Source organism: Semicossyphus pulcher, unplaced genomic scaffold (assembly GCF_022749685.1).
Source record: "Semicossyphus pulcher isolate SPU_LCO1_2020_fin unplaced genomic scaffold, fSemPul1.0.p SCAF_21, whole genome shotgun sequence".
Classification (NCBI taxonomy): Eukaryota; Metazoa; Chordata; class Actinopteri; order Labriformes; family Labridae; genus Semicossyphus; species Semicossyphus pulcher.
The window spans coordinates 16,895,927-16,915,472 of NW_027211695.1; the positions used below are offsets into that span (position 1 = coordinate 16,895,927).

The following is a 19,546-nucleotide window of genomic DNA, read 5'->3' on the forward strand; positions in this document are numbered from 1 at the left end:
TTCGTTGTCTTTGGCGGCACCTATGGTGATTAACGGTAATTGCAGGAGCACACTTCCCAAATATCCAGACAGTGTCGCATGTGTGACGTCCACGGTTGGCCGTCACACATGACGCTCCATTTTCCTGGCTGACGGTCGCTTTCCTTTTCAGACTGTTTGCTTCATCTGAGCGTCCAATTTGTTTCTTTTTCTTTGGATTTTCACTTATTGTTGAAGTTGTATCTGTAGTCATCCATCTTTTCTTTGTTTGTTCAGCCATAGTAGATTACTGTTTACTCGCAACACTTGCAGAGACCGGAAAAGCAGCCGCTTAGCTCCGCCTACCCTCTCTGGCAGACCAACCACGACGAGTCTTTCCATGAAAGTCGCCACAGACAGCCAGTCTGTAATACTGCAAATGCAAAGGCTTTCGTCAGTGGGCCATAGGCTCCATCACCATAGTGTTACCTCATTCGGCGATAGATAGAGACTCAACAGACATTTATTATAATGAAAATTGAGATTATTACTTTAAAAGTAACAGTTGACTCATTTTAAGTCTAAATTAAACATTTGGACATCATACTGCCCAAATGTTATACTAGATAACTCTACCACGTTTCTAAATCGACCAATTTATGGATGTTTTTCTGAAACAAATTGTATTAAAGAGTTGCACATCTCTGAAGAGTAGATATAGTAAAATAGAGTAGTGTAAAGAAGAACAAAAATAGCCGCCGACCGAGGCTGAAAATACTACGACTTACTCGGAGGGCTGTATAATAGTTGGAGGAAACAGGAAATTAGGGTTTAATTTAGTTTCACGCTCTGCGAAGCCGAAATACGTCAAGCACGCTTTCTAGATAAAGACTGGGACCGGAAGTCAAGTAGTCAGGGCTTAAAAATAAAAGCACATATTTTGTAAAAAGTATAAAGAAAACTAGCCAAGAAAACATACGCATACAAGATAATGTGGATTAAATACGTCAAATATCAGCATCAAATTTCATTAAAGAAGATGCATAAGATACATAAACATATATCTTAACCTAGCTGTTTTTTTTAATGTGTAGGACGATTGATTTTTCAAGGTTTTTTTTAAACCTGAGCAAATAAATTTACAGATTTATTTTTATCTGTCATGACTTATTTATGTGACAGTCGTCATTTGCTTAAAATTACCTGTGCAACTAAATTTATGATTTATTTACACAATTACTAGAAATTTAGTTATTGATCATTTAGCACAAAATAGATAAATTACAATACTTGTTATTTGATCGTATTTTTAAAATATCTTAATATAATCTTAATATAACATTTAGATGCAGCTTGTGATTGTAAGTGTTCAGTTACATTCATTATTCATAGGTTTAACCACTTAATTTAATATTTAATAGCATTTTTTATCTGTTAAAACCAGTGAAACATATGTGGCAATAGATTTACCATTTTAGGGGGTGTTTAAACCAGAATGGTGAATGTATGAATCAATTGAGAACTGATACATTTTAAATGCATAATCGTTTTATTTATTTATTTATTTTTTAAATCTTATTCTGAAAATCCTAACCGGAAGCTGTTACTGTAATACTCCAGTTTGCCGGTGAGTGTCTCCGCCGGTGCTGGATGCTCTCAGACACACACACAGCGCCGCTCTGCACAGCGGGGCTCCGCCACACAGCAGACACGGAGCCGGGATGAGGAGCGGCTCTCTCGCTGCCTTTTGTGAGGCTTCGGTGCTACGATTTGAGATGCAACTTTTACCCGGAAAAGTCGAACAAAACCAACTGAGTTCACGGATTAATCGAGTTCCTCTCCGTTTGTGAATAGGCGTGGAAACTGCGGACAGATGAGAGTGTGGAGAAAGTGAATTTGGAGCGTTCAGGGGCACTTTTGTTGGAGACGCTCGGCTCTTTGTGCTGCGGGTTGCAGCTTTCTCCTCTGTGGAAGAAAGGTAAGACATTCCTGCAGGCATTATGGGTAATTTAATCTATCCATATTTATTTTAAAAACCCAACTTGTTGATGCTTTAATGCACAATTTGCCTTTTTATACCACTTTTTCCGCTATATATATTTATTTTTTTGTATTTTTGCGCGCTCACTCAGCCGCTTGTCAGGACTGATGAGCTGGCAGATAACAGTATCGATCACACATTCACTAAAGCTGAATTTCACCAACAGTGTGCACGCGCACACCGGGTTTCCACTGTTACTTCCTCTTGTGCATGAATTCTATCCGCGCACTTTATCCAATTTGCGCTTTTACGCACTGTGTGCCAAATGTACAACGCGTTTAATAGCCCAGATTTCCTCCACTATCTTCACACGCGTGTGAGTGGAGTTTGCTGTGTCTGTTGCTCACGGCGGCATCCCTCCATCGTGGGTGTGTTCTGCTTTGTCTCCGGCTCTGACTCGCTGCGCTTCCTTAAAATCAAACGCTGCCCCTTAACTCTTTGGTGACTGGTGATCTTCGGGTTTAACTCTCGCTGAGTGACTGTGTTTGTGTTGTGAAGGCCTTGAAGCCTGCCTGAGCTCGGGTTGCTTACAGGAGGTCTGTATAGAGGCAGCAGCAGCCACGCCTCGCTGGCTCACTGCCACCCTGAGGCCTGGAGGCCCCCAGGGGCCACGATCCATCCAAAAACATTACATTGCAATTGTAAACAAACCTTTTCTCCTTTTTCTTTAAGTGTAACTATAAAACTAGCGTGACCTGACCTTTTTAAAGATGATTTTGATGTTGTAACTTTACTTGAATCATCTCACAGCATCAGCAGACTCTCCTACTGGCGCTGAGAAAAAACATCGGCAAAAAAATAATCGACATTTTTTACAGTGTGGTAACCGTTAGAGTTTTCGTGCCGTCCATCCTGTTTCCACACTGCACGTGGAAGCTCTCACAGTCCAGTGTTTTTCGACCAGTGGCTGATTAATTACAGTGGGAGAGGCTGGTCAGTGCGATCGATGGGATTGATTGTCTCAGACAGGGAGGGGGGGGGGCACAGCTGGTTGTGTTTATGTTTACAGGAACGATGATGATGTAGTTTTATATCTGAGAAAGCCTGAAATCTGTCATGTTAACAGCAAATTTTAAAGGAAATTTTCCAACTTGCACTTCTCTTCATAGCCTGTTTCATGAGCCACTGCACTTCCTCTTAAATTTGTGGTGTTTAATATCTATTTAATCTAACGTAACATTTCTGCATTTAGCTTTTTGAATTGATGTGTATATTTTAGGTTAAAATGTTAAAGTCACAGACGTTCAATAAAGCCAGCACTCTCTAAATTATAATGTATTCTTCTAAAGGAAAGTAAAACTACAGCAAACAACCCCAGGAAGAGATCGAGTGAAGTTAACTCTAAAGTAAAATTACTTTAAAAAAAGATACAATTGACAATGAACATGTGACACAATATTAAAGCAAAATAAAAGGAAAAAAGTCACATGGAAACAAAAGATGGCACCTATAGGAATGTCAACTTTGGTTATATACATTGTGTGAAATAACCTGAACCTCACTGGGCATTTGTTAATAAATTGAAATAATCAATACTTGAAGAAAACGATTAGGCTGAATAGTCGTCTGGACTTGTTTTATTGTTTAAACGGCAAAAATATTATATTTTCTGTTGTAAAATAAAATCTGGATTTTTTTTAATTATTTGAGAGAAATTAAAAAAGTTACCAAAAAAAGGACAAAAAATAACTTGCAACTTGTTAGGTGAATCCATTATGCAGTTGTTTGTAGTTTTTGTTGTGTTAGTTGTGAACTACAAAAAAAAAGATAAAATATTAACTTAACTACTGGAATAACTATGCAAACATGTGTCAGGGATAATGTATAGTGAGCGGAATGGAACCCCGACAGGATGAGCAGAACTGTTACACTCACTGTGAGAGCCGCGTCCATGGCAACGATCAACTCTGTAGCCTTCTTAAAATGAGCTAAGCTAGCTGTTTTTACTCACATTAAATTTATAGGATTACAGTTAGTCCTCTGGATTGTGTGATTAGAGCCGCATCCCTAGCAACGGTCTTTTCTTCATAGCAACGGTCTGTTATTGAGAAATAACAGACCTCAGAATGCCGTAATTAACCAATCAAGTATGTAACACAGCCGTGTAATAAATGTAGTTAAATTTCAGCAAGCTTTGAATTATTAGTTTTACTACACCAATTTCCCAACTTCCCAATATGTTAATCATTTTATGGTTACTAAAGATAAACACTAATGACACTCCCTGCTTGTGAATGACACGCTTCATACAGCAAAAGACCAAATATAGTTTTTGTGCCACTGGAGAACTGGGCTGTCAGGTCCGTGTGTTCTCCATTTTTAGTCTTCTGCCTGATGATGACGAAAAGGCCCAGTATGTTCTCCTTTTTTTAAATATAATGTTGAAGTTTGTAAATGTTTTAGTGCCACCCCAGGAGATGTTGTTACGCCTCTCTCTTCATGCTTGGGCTCACTTTCCTGCTGGAAAACAAACCTTCTCCTAAGAGGCCTTTCCTCCAGGATTTGTCTGTTTTTAGCTGCATTTATTTCTTCTCTTCCCTTTCAAAGCCATCAAGGGCCTGCAGCAGAGAAGCAACGCCGCACCATAATGCTAATATGAATGGTATGTTTAGGTCAATGTGCAGCAGTTGGCTAATATTAAGTGGGGCGAATGAGCTTAGTTTTGGCTTCGTTGGACCGTTGAAGAACCTTTTCCAGCTGACTTTAGAGACTCCCTTAGGCTCTCTGACAAACTGAAGCCCATGATTTTGAAACTTTTATATGGATTGGATCTAGAAAGTGTTGAGTTACTCTGTGTGAAGTATAAGCCTTTACGCCCCATCATGCATCCTCTTGCAGATGTCCCAGCTGAGAAGTCCGTCATGTGTGCATCACATGAAAGCCATTTCTGTAAACTGTGGTGTCTAATGTGAGAGATGGACACACGAGGAGGTCATGGTACAAATTGTCGGCGTGAGGAGAGTCGTTATTAGATTAAGAGTCTGTTTGTTCTTTGGCCAATTCTGAAAGTACTTACTGTGGACTGTACAGCGGAAAACCTTAAGATGGAAAACAAACAGATTATGGGCTTTACGAGAGATTTGGCCTTTCAACATGAAGCTTCTCCATCTTCTCCATCTTATTTGGCAGCACCAAACTCCTCAGCCTACATGAGTCTGGTGTTTTAATATGAATGCTAGTTCACAACATTACATTAAAACATTTCTACTTTACTTTTTTAGTGATTCAAATCACATCACTGTCATTTTTAACTATATAATTTAACCAAAGTAAGGATTTAGTAAGCTAGTGAGCTAAAGTAAGTGAGCTAGCCAAGCAAGCCTCTTCAAAGAGCGTCAGAGGGACATTTTTGTTAACCAGAAACTGCTTCAATCTGTGTTTTTACAGGTTTCAGCTTCCTGGTCTGTTTGTTTTGGGAGTTAGAGACCTCTGACTGTGAAAAACACCTGAAAAAATTAACTTTGTAAGGAATGCTAAATGAAAAACAAGCTAAGCACTGTCAAAAAAAAGCTAGCCGCTGCTCCGCTTGCCCCCCTTGCCCCCCTTGACATCCTGTGTCGTACAAAAAAAACTTGAGGCCACCGCAGTGAAGTTAGTTTTAAGTTGGATATTTGTCAGACATTCACTCGGGAGCCTGGGTCATGAGGTCACATGACATGTAAGCTATTGGGAAAAAACCCATAAAATGTCCCGTAAAAATTTTTTTATTAGAAAATATTAATATAGAAAATAGAAAAGGCAATAAAAGCATAGAGTACAATTTAGAATTAATTTCTTATATTGATTTTGAGCCATTAGGTCACATGAACTCGAAGCTATTGGCAAAGAAGCCCTTGTTATTTAAAAGAAACATTAACAGAAAATTAATGAATAAAACTTAAGCATTTAAAATTAGTGGGCAACATGTACCCAATTTAAATATTTATAAGCATAATTTTGATCTTAAAAACTTCAGTTTTGTGTCCATTAACAAATTTATTGATGGTCCCTAATTCATGCTCTGCCTGTTAGTGTGAGGGCTCGGAGTTCAGCTAACCGTCCTCTCTCTTTTAAATCTGGGGGAAGCCGAGTGAGAAAGCATCGTTGGTTCCCAAGTGAATGTCTGTCAAATATCCAACCTAAAACTAACTTCACTTCGGTCTTGAGACTAATGTTTTACTGTTAGACGTCAACAGTACATCAGGACATTTACAGCATTTACATTTACATCTTTATAACTGTATAATTTAACTGGATGAAGAATTTCAGTCAGCTACAGAGCTAAAGGTAGCAACAGCTCACAACCAAGCTAGCCACTCAAAGTGCATCTGAGAAACAGTGAGCTTTTTATGTGAAACTGTTTCATTCAGTGTTTTTACCGTGTGTTTTTTAACCTAGTTTGTTGTTTTGGACGTCGAGACGTTCTTGGAAATTCAGCTCTTTGAAAATGTAGTGAAAAAAAAGCTAAATATTAAGCTAGAAAGCTACGCTTGCCGCCATCTTGTATCTGAGGAAGAAAAATGTCAGAGAAAGATTGATTTTTTTTTTTTAAAAACTTGAAACTGCTTTATTCGGTGTTTACTGGTTTTACTTTCCTGCTCTGTTTGTTGTGCTGAAACTGGGCTCTGAGAAAGCACCAGAAGTATCCAAAGTAAAACAAAACTAGCTTAACACACTCAAATAAGCTAGCTGTAGTTCCGCTTGCAAACCCTCCTGATGTCCTGTGCACGCTGAAGAGCATCAGAGAAACTGATTTTTTTTTAAGTGAAACAATTTGAACCTTCTTGTTTTACTACACTGTTCAACCAGATGACGGATTTAAGCTAATGTTAGCGACAGCTTAGCTAGCAGCCAGGCTAGCCTTTCCAAACAGCATTAGAGAAACACTTATTTTATCTTAAACTTTTTAATTTGGTGTTTTTCTTAGAGTTTAAAGACCAGGTCTGTTTGTTTTGGGAACCTGAACACTGAAGGATCATTTTGAGGCTTGGTTTGTAAAGTTGCTCATTGCTCTGTGCACAATGATGCAGCTAAAAGATAAAAGTGCAGATATGCAGCCAAAACGTCGAGTCTGTGTCTTATGATTTGAATTATTTAATTTGAGTGGGAACAGATAAGAAACTTAAAGAAACATGTGAAAAATATAATTTTAATCATGTCAGAATTGGTGTCTGTCGTCTGAGGTGTGGAGGGGGTGTAGAGTTGATGTTCTGGTTGCTGTGACAACGACCCCCGCCCCCCTCCTGTCTTTTCTCACCCCTAGCCTCCCATTCATCCCCATTGTGGTAGTTTAAGCCCTGTTGCCTTTGGAGACCGCAGGGGACGGTTGGGGAATGTGGCGTCAGGGCGAGTATGCATCACACATGGACCCAAAACAATACACTGCGAAAACAGAGAGAAACAAAGCAACTTATATTGTCTTTATTTGTATGAATAATTCACTGTGCTTAGCTGGGAGACCATGCAATTTACTTGATTCATTCACGTGTAAAAGTGGAGCATTTTAGAGCGGCTCTGATGTTCCGCCTCCACCCCTGCATGTCGTGCACACCGGAGACTTGCAGCCCAGAATAGAACTTGGCGTAATTGCCCTTTATTGGTTGAGAAGTCCAAATCACTTGAGTTGGCTCATAAAAATCCCCTGAAAGTGGAAGAATGGGCCCAACCACGTCCTGCGCCGACTGAAAGCACACACACAGATGCTTTCACACACCGCAGAGTGCCAGAAGTGTAACAATACTGTCTCTCTTCTCGTCGCATTTGCTTGGTATGTTTCCCTCTGCGATGACAAATTATGTTCCCCCCCGCTCTCTTCTCTCTCACCGTTTCCATCGTTTGTCTTCTTCCCTCTCACCCATGTCTTCCTCCCCTCTTTTCCCAGGCCTCCAAGATAGATTCCCTCAGGAGTAAAGTGGACTTGCTGCGCCTCCCTCTCTCCCTCTCCTCCAAGTCCATCAGCGATCGCAAGAGCCAGCTGGGCGTGGTCTGGGAGAAAGGCGGCGGCTCGGGGGCAGCAGGGGCACGGAAACCCCGCCCACCGCCAGCCTCAGACATGGACAACGAGTCGACGTACTCGGGCTATTCCTACAAGTCGTCCCACTCACGAAGCTCCCGCAAACACAGGTAGGACCACAGACAGTTCTGTATACAAGCAGGGCTGCAACTAATGATTGCTTTTGTTGTCGGTTACTTCTTTGGAAATACTTCACTAGTCTAAAATTGTAGTCTGAGTTGCTGTTGCCCATCATCAAACCAAAACACATAATTGGCAATATAAAGTATTGTTATATGAAGCCCTAAGAATGAACTTATGTGTATCAAAAAGACATAAATTGAAGGAACATGATATGCTTCAATAGAATTGTAATATTCCCAGCGTTGGTGCCCTCCAGTGGTGATATAAAAAAGGTCACACAAAACATAATCATCTCAAAAGTCATCGCTGGTTTTGTTTTGTTGGATTGTTAAAGTTTGTTAGTTTTACACCAATACCTGCCAAATAATCTTACCAATAACTAGAGGATGTTATGTAACCTGCTAGATCAATAATTATTGTCCATCCATGGTGGCTGAACCATCCCTGACTCGTCCACTTCTTCTTTTCACCAGGGAGAGGAGGGACCGGCATCGCTCCAAGAGCCGTGATATCACCTTACGTGGAGACAAATCGGTGAGCATCCAGGCTCCCGGGGAGCCGCTTATGGACGCAGAATCCACAAGAGGAGACGACAGGGTCAGAGATACATTTTAATTATGGCTCTTTAAACTTAGATCTGTCTACTTCCTAATGACTCTCAGTGATACAAGGTCAACAGCTCAGGTTAACGACTCACCCTTGATTACACATCTATTAGCACACTAATGACCTACAGAGACTTATATTTCTCGCTCCGTCCACCAGTCAGTTTAGAACTGAAGACGCCCTTCGGATGAGAGGTGAAACGTCTTCAAGAACTTCAACCAAGTCCAGTTGCCTTTTGGATTAAGCTTCGAATTACCATGACCTGGATGACTGAGAACCTTCACACCTACTTAGTTCAGAATGTATTACCATGTATCTTCATTGCAACTTTTGTGCTCTCGTCTCGCTGGTTCCTGTGGATAGTTGTTGCAGGCCGCCTCTAACTGATCTACTTTCTCTTCAGGATGACAACTGGGGCGAGACTACCACGGTGGTCACTGGCACCTCTGTGGACAGCATCTCCAACGATGACCTGACACGAATCTCGAAGGACCTCGAGGACTCTTCGCCTCTGGAGTGCCGCCGTTACCTCAGCCCAGCGCTGGGCGCTGTCCTGGGGCTCTTTGCTCTGGTCACTCCTTTAGCCTTCCTGGCTCTCCCTCAGCTCCTGTGGCGGGACACGCTGGAACCCTGTGGCACGCCATGCGAGGGCCTTTACATTTCTCTAGCCTTCAAGCTCCTCATCCTCCTCATCTCCACCTGGGCGCTGTTCCTGCGCCCGCCCAGAGCCACTCTGCCACGCTTCTTCATCTTCCGCTGTCTGCTGCTGGCATTGGTCTTCCTCTTTGTGGCATCTTATTGGCTCTTCTACGGGGTGCGGGTGCTGGACTCCAGGGAGACGGACTACAGGGGGATTGTGGGATATGCAGCATCCCTTGTGGATGCGCTGCTGTTCATTCAGTACCTAGCCCTGGTGCTGCTGGAGGTCCGACATCTGCGGCCTGCATTCTGTCTAAAGGTAGTGAGGACTACTGATGGAGCCAGTCACTTCTACAACGTGGGTTATCTCAGGTTAGTGTGTGTTATATACATGTGTAAACTGACTTGACCTGTGTCACGGATGAACGTGTTTCGAAACAGGGGAGGCCTGTGGTGGATGCCACTTCCTTCATCTGCATGTGGAAGTGGCAATGAATCAGGTTCTCATGTGTGATAGTCACTGATAACAGCTTGTTTTGAAATATGCAAGTTTGAAGGAAGAACTCTTTTTTTTCCTCCTGTGAAACACAGTATTCAGCGGGCAGCAGTGTGGGTTCTGGACCAGTACTACAGTGACTTCCCCGTCTATAACCCTGCTCTGCTTAACCTGCCCAAGTCAATCCTCTCCAAGAAGATGTCTGCATTCAAGATCTACAATCTGGGAGAAGGTAAAATGATCTGGTGTAAATCCTTTTAGCTCATTCTGCTTCTGAATAATTTCTATGATGGATACATTTAAAGAAGTCAACATTTCCTCAACATAACACAGTCCTAGCACGTTGCCTTAGATAACAGCGGTATGATGGATATAAGGCTGTAATATGGGATGAGAGGTCATCTTTAATTCCAGTGTCTGTGTCCACAGAGAACAGTACCAATAACTCTACAGGGCAGTCAAGGTCCATGGTTGCAGCCGCTGCTCGGAGACGAGACAACTCCCACAATGAGTACTACTACGAGGAGGCAGAGGTGGAGCGGAGGGTCCGTAAACGCAAGGCCAGGTGAGCACAAACCTGCACAGAAACATCCACATATTCCACAAAAGTTCTTTACTCATTCTCCAGTTTATCCTCCCAGACTGGTGGTGGCAGTAGAGGAAGCCTTCACCCACATCAAGCGTCACCAGGACGAAGACGCAACTGTGTCTTCCCCCAAGCACCCGCGGGAGGTGATGGACCCCCGAGAGGCGGCTCAAGCCATTTTTGCACCCATGGCGCGGGCCATGCAAAAGTACCTCCGCGCCACAAGGCAGCAGTCCTACCACAGCATGGAGAGCATCATCAACCACCTGCAGTTCTGCATCTCGCATAACATGACCCCCAAGGTAAGGAGGGTAGTTTCAGTATTTCAACATAAACTTGTGTGTCATCTGCATATTATCGAACCTTGTATCCCCTTTTTTTGCCTTCGCTGAGCTGTCTTTTTCTGTGTCCTTTTAGGCATTCCTTGAACGTTACCTCAGCCCAGGTCCTACCCTCCAGTACCTTGACACCAGCAGGGGGCGTCAATGGACCCTAGTGAGCGAGGAGCCAGTGACTGCTTCTCTACGTCAGGGCCAAGTGTTTTCTCTTAGACGGCTCGACTTCTCCCTGGTTGTTACTGTAACAACCCTGCCCTTCCTGCACCTGGGCGAGGAGTTCATCGACCCCAAAAGCCACAAGTTTGTCATGAAGCTCCAGTCTGAGACGTCTGTATAGGCAGAGGTGGATAAATAACTGAGGGAGGAAAGGAGGAGGTGTCTTTTTATACCCTTTGGCCGTTGTTTTTCAGGAATTTTATTTGTTACATGACTACACTATCATCAACCTATGAAAAAGAAAAGACGAAGCAACAGATACACCACATCTCTGGCCTTGTTTTCTCTTTTGACTTCTGCTCAACAAACTCTTAAGGGCTGACTATAGACTTCTGACAACACTTTATACATGCTTCCAAGTATTACCACAAATGTAGTTGGAAATTACAGTTTAATTTGTAATTCATTCGAAATTATTGAGAAAATATACCCAAGTAGTTGGACTGTCTGTGGTAAAGATTTAAGTCTGAGTGGGTGAGAGGCCGCTATTTAGTCAGCACCTTCTTACTTCTCTTTTCCTATTTACTTGAACTTCTTGTTTGCTGTTTGTTTTTTTGGCATTTACAGGCAAAACAGTTTAATCGAAAAGTGAACAAAAAGATCCCCTGGCCTTTACTTTCCTTTTTGTTTCACCTGAATTAAAAGGAGATTAAACGCTTCTTCTTTTGATTGCACTGATGGTGTACTGAGAAATGGACATCAACACTTGTATGAAGTAAGAAACACTGGATGGACATAATAAACAAGTTTGTGTTATTTCCTGCTTAGGTTTTGTTAAATCATTTTTGACTTTCTGAAATTCCACCAACAGAAATGTTTTTTATATGGCTAACACTACTGAACAGAGAGCGAATGTCACTTTTAAAGCACAACATTGGCACGACATTGGACCAGGTTATGTCCAGCTACCTCTGGATGAGGTTTGAGGTATAGCCACTGTACCGTCAATTTGCTTCTTTTTGAAAGCCTAATGTTAATTACTGTCTTTGATGTTTTTCATTGTGAGTGTGGATATGTGTGGTTAAGCAAGGCTGGATCGCCAACTGGACAACCGGGACCTGAGACCCCCTAGGGACCCAAAAAGCCCCTGGTCCACTCTAAGTACATAATTTCATTAATTCTAAAATGTGTTTTAAGGATTTACAACAGGTCAAATTCAATTTCCCCACTTAACCATAAAAGATACGGCATTGCACAAATTTATTCCACCCATTTTTCTTCCTTGGTAAAACCTGGTGCTTACATTTCCCACAATGCAACTTCACTGATTTTAGAGATTAGAGTGTGTTATGCTACTAGCAGCTAATAGAAGCTGCTAGCATTGACTAAAGACGAGGAACTGGCACAAAACTCCATCCATCCATTTTCTATACCTTTTATCCTATCCTAGCTTTTTTGGAGCCTATCCCAGCTGTCATTGGGCGAGAGGCGGGGTAACACCCTGGACTGATCGCCAGTCAATCACAGACAACCTTTAAACACTCACACCAACGGGCAATTTAGAGTCACCAATTTACCTAACGAGCATGTCTTTGGACTGTGGGAGGAGTACCCGGAGGAACCCACGCAGGCATGGGGAGAACATTCAAACTCCATACAGGCCCACTACGTCCACACCAGGATTCAAACCAGGAACCTTCTAGCTGTGAGGCGACAGCGCTAACCACTGCACCACTGTGTAGCCTGCTACAGAATTCCACAACAACAAATTGTTTTATTTTTAGACTTGTCCTGAGCCCCAAAACTGGCGCTAACTCAAGTGTTCAAGGCAATTCATTAGATAAGTAAAGTTGTGGTTATCAAATGTCTTTGCGGAAATTGACGCAGAGACACAGAGAAAAAACCCCACAGATATTCTTTTAAACATCACAATATTATCTGTGAAACCAGATGGTGTTTTTGCTAAAAAAAAATCAATTGTCAATCATCCAAATAGCTGCAAATAACTTTCTGTTGATAAGCTGACTGATTAATAAACTAACTATTCCACTTTTAGATTAACAGTCTTGGATGGAGGTTAATCCAGAAATGAGCTGATATGTTTGTTACACTCAGATTGAGATTGTACTCCCACTCACAAGCAGTTTGATGCAGTTTTCTAAGTTTGTACTTTTCCCATTTTTCTGAAGGATCACTTTGTTGTACTGAAACTAAGCTAATAACACTTGTCTCTGAAAATATATTGTTACTCTGTGTTTTTTACGCATGAACTGATGTAAGGAGTTTTGTAATAAACGATCTCATGACAGGTTTTTTTTGTCCTGTGACGAGTTGTCTGCCTGAAGAGGAAGTGAAAGTGTTGGTGTATGTATAGCTATAGTGAAGTGAAATATTCCCATTATTTAGAAAAAAGTTTTAACTTACACTTTGGACCGACAGTAAATGTAATTAATCATATCCACAGGGGGGAAAAATAATAAAAAATATGGACAATACAGAAAAGAAAACAACCTATTCAGTCTGTTTCGTCACGCTTGGAGAAATTTACACTTATATAAGTGTAAGGAAGGAAAGTAAAGAAATCAAAAAAGAACCATTAGGATTTTTTTAAGCCTTTGATTTAAATAAATGTGAGGGAAAAATGAAAGAAAGTAAAAGTATCTTTGTTAAAATGTCAGTGAAATATGTCCAATTGTGTATTCTCCTCCTGGAAGACAATTCATGATTAATCATCATACAATGATGCCTGTTAAAATTATTTTGAAACAATCTGGGTAAAAAAGCACTGTGTTGAAATACTGGGTGTCGAAGTATCATGTGGTTGGGAGTCATAAAGATGTTGATATAGGAAGTGTCGAGTCAGTCAGCTTTTCGGTGTCACACGGTTACAATGAAACTACCAACTAATGTGTTCTTCTTCGTAACCATCATCCAAGGTATGTCATGTTTAAATTTGTTTTTAAAAAAAAGTCAGGTAGAAGCTGATGTGCCAAACTTAAAACTTAAAAAGAAGTTACCGCCTAAGTTCTAAAAATAGAAATACTACGACGGAAGACAATGGTATTTTTTAGTAAAAGCAAAAGAGATGTAGTAACAGTCATGAAATATTTTATATTTTTCACCTAAACTGTTTTTTCAGTTTCACTCAGATATCAGAATAAGGGAAATATAGCGAGTCATTTTTTTTAAACACATTGACGCTCTAAAACAAAAGCAGGATGTGTGCAGCTACGTGATAATCATCATGTCTCAGAAAACCGTCGTCTGAAAGCTTGAGAGTTGTAACACACACTCGAGAGTTGTAACACACACATTATTAATAGGGTTGTATTTAAATTAAATATACAATTTAAATTTACCCCGTCCTTTTGCTGATGCACGTGGTCTGGCTTTGTTGCCATGTTGCCAAGTTGTGGTTACTCAGTGAAATATCTTAAAATGGAGGCGACTTCATGGACTGGCTGAATGTTTTGTACAGTTATATTAGGTTACCAAATGATGTGTTGTACAAATTACTTTGGGGATCTCCTGAACTTGGATTGCCTGAGCTGTTATTTAGCACCACTGTAAGCTGTACGTTTACCAAAAATATTTCCATTGAAATACAAAATCTTTTTAACAAGGGAGTCCTGGCACATTAAAGAACAAACAACAGACTATAACAAGCAGAAATGTCATCAAACACTGAATTAGCAACAAGACGTGAATTCACTGCTAAAATGATCCTTAATGCCGGTTTTACAATCTTCCATGCTCATCAAGTCATCTATTAGCAAGTGAAGATTAACATGGTAAACATAACTGCTAAACGTCTACGTGCTAGCTTTGAAGGGCGCACGTTAGCTTGCCAATGTTAACATTTAGTTTAATGCTTAACACTGCTTAAGTAAAGCCTCGCAAAGCCACTAGCATGTTTGTAGACCAAGACATTTCACATTCAGTATCAAGTGGGCCAAATAGGAAAATCCTAGACATAGCTTCTACACGTAGCCTACAGTGTAATGTTAATGATTTCAATAACAATGGAATAAATAGTCATGCGCATCCCTTGTCTTTTACTTTAATTATAAATTACCGTGGTTTATTACTTGTTGCGACTGGAGTAGGTAAATAAATACTTTTTACAATCAACTTTACACACCTTTAGCTTCGAAATAGACATATTGGAGCTCAACGTTAGCTTAAAGGCTAAGTGAATTTAAAATAAACCAGACTCCTCATCAGTTTAAAAGAAATACTCAAAATGAGAAGTTACAAACAAGGAATAACGTCATTTAAAAAGAAGTGAAACTCCAGGTTAGAATATGTTGTCTCCGCCATGTTTGATTTAAAGGACATCATAGATCTTTAAGGGAAGTGTTGTTTTTCTTTCAGAGGCTGGGTGTGATGATAGTGAACTTTTTTAAATTGTGTTTTACAGTGGCACTTGGAAAATCCCCCAGGCAGGTCTTTGGGTCCCTTGAGGGCAGCATTACTTTACCCTCAGGAGCTGACCCATCATGGAACCTCTCCAGCATCGAGTGGTCAATATTCAGGAACAACACATGGATTGCCACCTATCGCATTCCAGTTTTAAACATTAAACGGATCAAACGATATGATGGGAGACTCAGTCTTGACATCACCTCAGGTAAAAAAACAAATCACCTGTCTTGGGAGATTTCTGTCTTGACAGTGAAACTCAGTGTTTTTTTGTTTTTTTTAAATCATTAGGTGACTTGACGATCAATGGATTGAACAAGGAGGATAACATGGTATACACTGTAGATGTCATCAATACTAAAGGAGAGGACAGCTCTAACAGGATTGAACTCACAGTGAATCGTAAGTGTGACCTCTATTTTTTTCCAAACTTATATTTGAGTCAGTCTTTAATATAAGTGCATAAAACTAATTTGTGACCAAGTTAAATATGTCACATATTGTAGATATTAGCTGTAACAATGTTAGCTTGACTTGAGGAACAGCTAAACAAAAAATTAGACAGATTTTACACCTTGTTTTTTTCTTTGACCCTTTATTTTTTATTTGCATAAACATAGGACGGACGTAGAGACACACAGTGAGGAGATAATACAAGTACTCTACAGTAATACCATACGGCTAAACAAAACCAAGCTAGTGGTATACTATAAGAAAATACTACAGCAAGAAGATTTAACAAGAACTGGAGAATATCCTTCAAAATTCAGAGAAAAAAAGGGAAAAATAAAATAATTTAAGAACAAAAATAATCACACTTAGAGTTGTAGCGGGAGTGTTTTTGTGACCTTACAGATAAAAACGAAGATAAAGCAAAGAAAGACATGGAGAAACATTTGTGAACTAACAAAACTAATAAAGGGTTAGCATCTCAAGTCAGATAGTGCTGGGCAGACATTCTCAAATCTAAACAACAAATTAATCTTCTGCAGCACGCCTCCAGCCACCGACCATAAAGACGATCGCCAGTACGTCGGTAAAAGGAGTCTGTGTGCTGGTGCTGAACTGTTCCGCAGTGGACAAAGATGTTAGCCTCTCCTGGCAGGTGACACACTCCAGTGAGATCATTTTCATCAAGACTAATCCTGACGGAAACTCTGCAGTAATTGGAGCCTTTTTAAACACCACACAAAACCTCCCCGAATTCATCTGCACCTCCAGCAGAAATACCGGGAGCGTCTCAACGGTTATCACTCCAACATGTGAAGGTGAGTCAACAATGGACTTGGAATGGAAAACATGATACTACACAATATGACGGGTTTGTATCTCAGTTACCTTATTGGTCCGAATATAAGACAAGGTTTTTTTCCCCTTGAAATAAATCCCAAAAAGGGGGATCATCTTATATCCGGGGTCTAGACTTTTTAATAACAATATACATACACAACAGTATACAAGTGAACCCCAGAAGACTGAGGCCAGCTCTCACTCACAATACGATGAAAGATGGAGAGACACCGTGATCGTCAAGAACGAAATGGCTCAAAAGTCGGCGGCGCAAACCAACAACTTGGTGGAGTTATGATGCTAATTTTAAGATAACGGTTATCAGCAGAGACATTACAAAAACTTTAGCAGCCAAGAAATTAGGTGTCACTGAGGGTAACGTCCAGGATGGCGAGCCCAAAAAGATTGTCTTACCGAACAGATGGCAACGGTTAAATCGCACCGTGGTCCTCAAAGCGGTCGCTACCAAGAGACTGACAGGAGAGTTTGTGAGTACGTCACTGATCAACACAGCAAAGGTGTGTCATCCCGCTGTTTCAAGAGTGCTCTACAAATAGACCTCACTTTTTGATCTATGAAATTTTAAAAGGCATTTAATTTAATGTCAAAGATATTAAACATGATTTTATTCAAAAGGTAAAATGAAATATTCTTTATAAAACAAATTTCAACAAGTATTCAGAAGATTAGTCTTGAAAAGGGGGGGTTGTCTTATAATCGGACCGATAAGTTATTTAATGTTTAATTTGTCTTTAAATTTTTATGTTGTTGTTTTACTTCTGTGTGGTTTTAACTGGATTACTGAAAAGTCGCATGCTGAAAACTTAACTAAGATATTTCCTCCTTCTTATGTTGTTGTTTTAGTCGACGAACTGCCCCAACTAACGAGGTACAGACATGTTATGGCTTTTTGTGTTGGAGTCTTCTTGGGAAGTTTCCTGACAGTTTTAATATACTATGTCAAAGGTGAGAGGGGAAAATCAGTATTATTGATATTGACATTTTACAGTTTTATTTATCCTGGTACTTATATTATTGGTGTGAACACTATTACAAATTTTGGATATTAAGGGTTAACACATTGTTTGGTACAGAATCTGGTATCTGAGGTACTTTAACAAGTGGGGAATAAATAATCAATTATTTCAGGTGCTATACCAAATGTAAGGGAGGAAATGTTCTTGCAAAATAAACAAAATTCTAGAAATCGGGGGGGGACAGTGCTTACCAAACCAAAAGCAAAGTTTGTGCATCATTCACTATATTGTAACAAAGCTCAATTGCTGTTTTAATCATGTGCTGCTGTGTCTTCAGGTTGTCAATTGAATGTAGGGAATCTCTCATAATTTTGTTATAATTTCACCATTTCCTGATCGATGAGCTATAAAAACAGAACGGATAGTTAAAACAGGAGGGACATCGGGTTATATTTTAAGTTAACAATATATTTGATAAGCCATTATCTACCCATCAGTCAGGATAGGTATACATACTGAATTTAGTATGACATAGTCATGTTCAAATTGAAGTGGTCATGGTTACGAAAATTAATCTTGTTCGTTTTTATTTTCCAGGAAAAATGTGTGAATAAAAAAAATCATCAGAACCAAAAAGGTAAAGGTGTTTCTGTGTTAAATGTCTGAAGGTTTGTCGCTTTTTGTTTGGACACAATGTCAACTTTTTTCTCTTCTCCATAGAATAAGCTTGACAAGACATCAAAGGTTCAAGATGGCAGGCGACTGCACCCCACCAACCTCAAAAACAAAGGCGCTCCTGTGTTTGTGTAGTACTAGCAGCGTAGTGTAGCAACAGTGACATTTGTATTTGTAAATAAGAATGCTGCATATTAATTTATTATAGCTTGTCTTAATATATCATAGTGTACATTAAGTATATTTTTCAAGTATCTTTTATGCACCTGTGAAACAAAACTCATGTATTTACATACATGAGTTTTGTATTATATTTTACGTTAAATATGATCTTTTCTGCCCCGTCTTTGAGCATTTGACACTTTAATTGCAAAATCACTCATTAAATAACATCATATATCTGCCCTGCTTCATTGTAAATGTTGCCAACAATTATGAATAATTGTATTATTTGTATTTTATACACTTTTTTAATTTTTTTACTAAAAAACAAAAAAAAAAGTCGAATAATGTCAACTACTTTCAACATTGAAAAAATAAAACATTATGCTCAGACTAAACTACATGTATGTATCTGCCATGTCCTAAGCTACTGACATATGCTTTGGTACAACCTCCCATCCTTTGTCTTTTTTAACAAAATGTGCTTTTTGCCTTGAATCACTTCTTTTATATCAACACCATCAGACACCAAAAACACAAATTCACTTTTACTCACATTATGCTACACCTATAAAAAACTATGACAAAAACAAATCTTTCTTCAAGGCTTACAGGGCCCAAAAGAAAACTACTTTCAATGTTATATTTTTTTATATTAGCGCTGTTGCCTCACAGCTAGAAGGTCACTGCTTCAAACCCCGGTTTGGGAAAAGTGGGCCTTTCTGTGCGTTTGCATGCGTGGGTTTCCTCCGGGGTCTCCGGCTTCCTCCCACAGTCCAAAGACATGCTTGTAAGGTTAAGGTTACTTGGTGACTCTAGGTCATAGGTGTGGGCGTGAGTGTGAACAGGATAAGCGGTATAGATGATGGATGGAAAGATTTTCGTCTGTGTTTTTTTTATTGGACTGAGTAATAGAATTTTAACTTTACCTTCAATAGCAATCAAAATGTTTTTTAAGATTACAAAACATATTCTCATGTTAGGAGACATATTACATTTTCACATATTAACAAAAATTCTTCAAAGAATATTAAATATCATGCGACAGCCCGCCTGTTTGTTGGTTGGTTCTCATACAAGTCATC

The 19,546-nt window shown here is 39.8% G+C and overlaps 2 protein-coding genes across 4 annotated transcripts; both read left to right on the forward strand.

Annotated features, from left to right (window-relative positions):
• The first annotated feature begins 1,683 nt into the window (after window positions 1-1,683).
• On the forward strand, window positions 1,684-13,292 carry vangl2 (VANGL planar cell polarity protein 2). Its single transcript, XM_069672260.1, has 8 exons — window positions 1,684-1,936; window positions 7,860-8,101; window positions 8,588-8,711; window positions 9,124-9,731; window positions 9,951-10,087; window positions 10,285-10,420; window positions 10,497-10,743; window positions 10,859-13,292. The coding sequence occupies exons 2-8, from the start codon at window positions 8,031-8,033 to the stop codon at window positions 11,114-11,116; spliced, it is 1,581 nt and encodes a 526-aa protein (XP_069528361.1). The 5' UTR covers window positions 1,684-1,936; window positions 7,860-8,030; the 3' UTR covers window positions 11,117-13,292.
• A 496-nt stretch (window positions 13,293-13,788) lies between these two features.
• LOC138600846 (CD48 antigen) lies at window positions 13,789-18,780 on the forward strand. 3 transcript variants are annotated; one of them, XM_069672370.1, is made up of 7 exons: window positions 13,789-13,871; window positions 15,356-15,565; window positions 15,649-15,759; window positions 16,350-16,625; window positions 17,512-17,613; window positions 18,222-18,261; window positions 18,345-18,780. In XM_069672370.1, exons 1-6 carry the CDS (start codon window positions 13,826-13,828, stop codon window positions 18,236-18,238), a joined length of 762 nt encoding a protein of 253 aa, XP_069528471.1. In that variant the 5' UTR covers window positions 13,789-13,825; the 3' UTR covers window positions 18,239-18,261; window positions 18,345-18,780. The 3 variants fall into 3 exon arrangements, 2 of the variants coding, with proteins under 2 accessions (XP_069528471.1, XP_069528472.1); XR_011308767.1 differs by having other exon boundaries at window positions 17,512-18,261; XM_069672371.1 differs by lacking the exon at window positions 17,512-17,613.
• The last annotated feature ends 766 nt before the right edge of the window (window positions 18,781-19,546 follow it).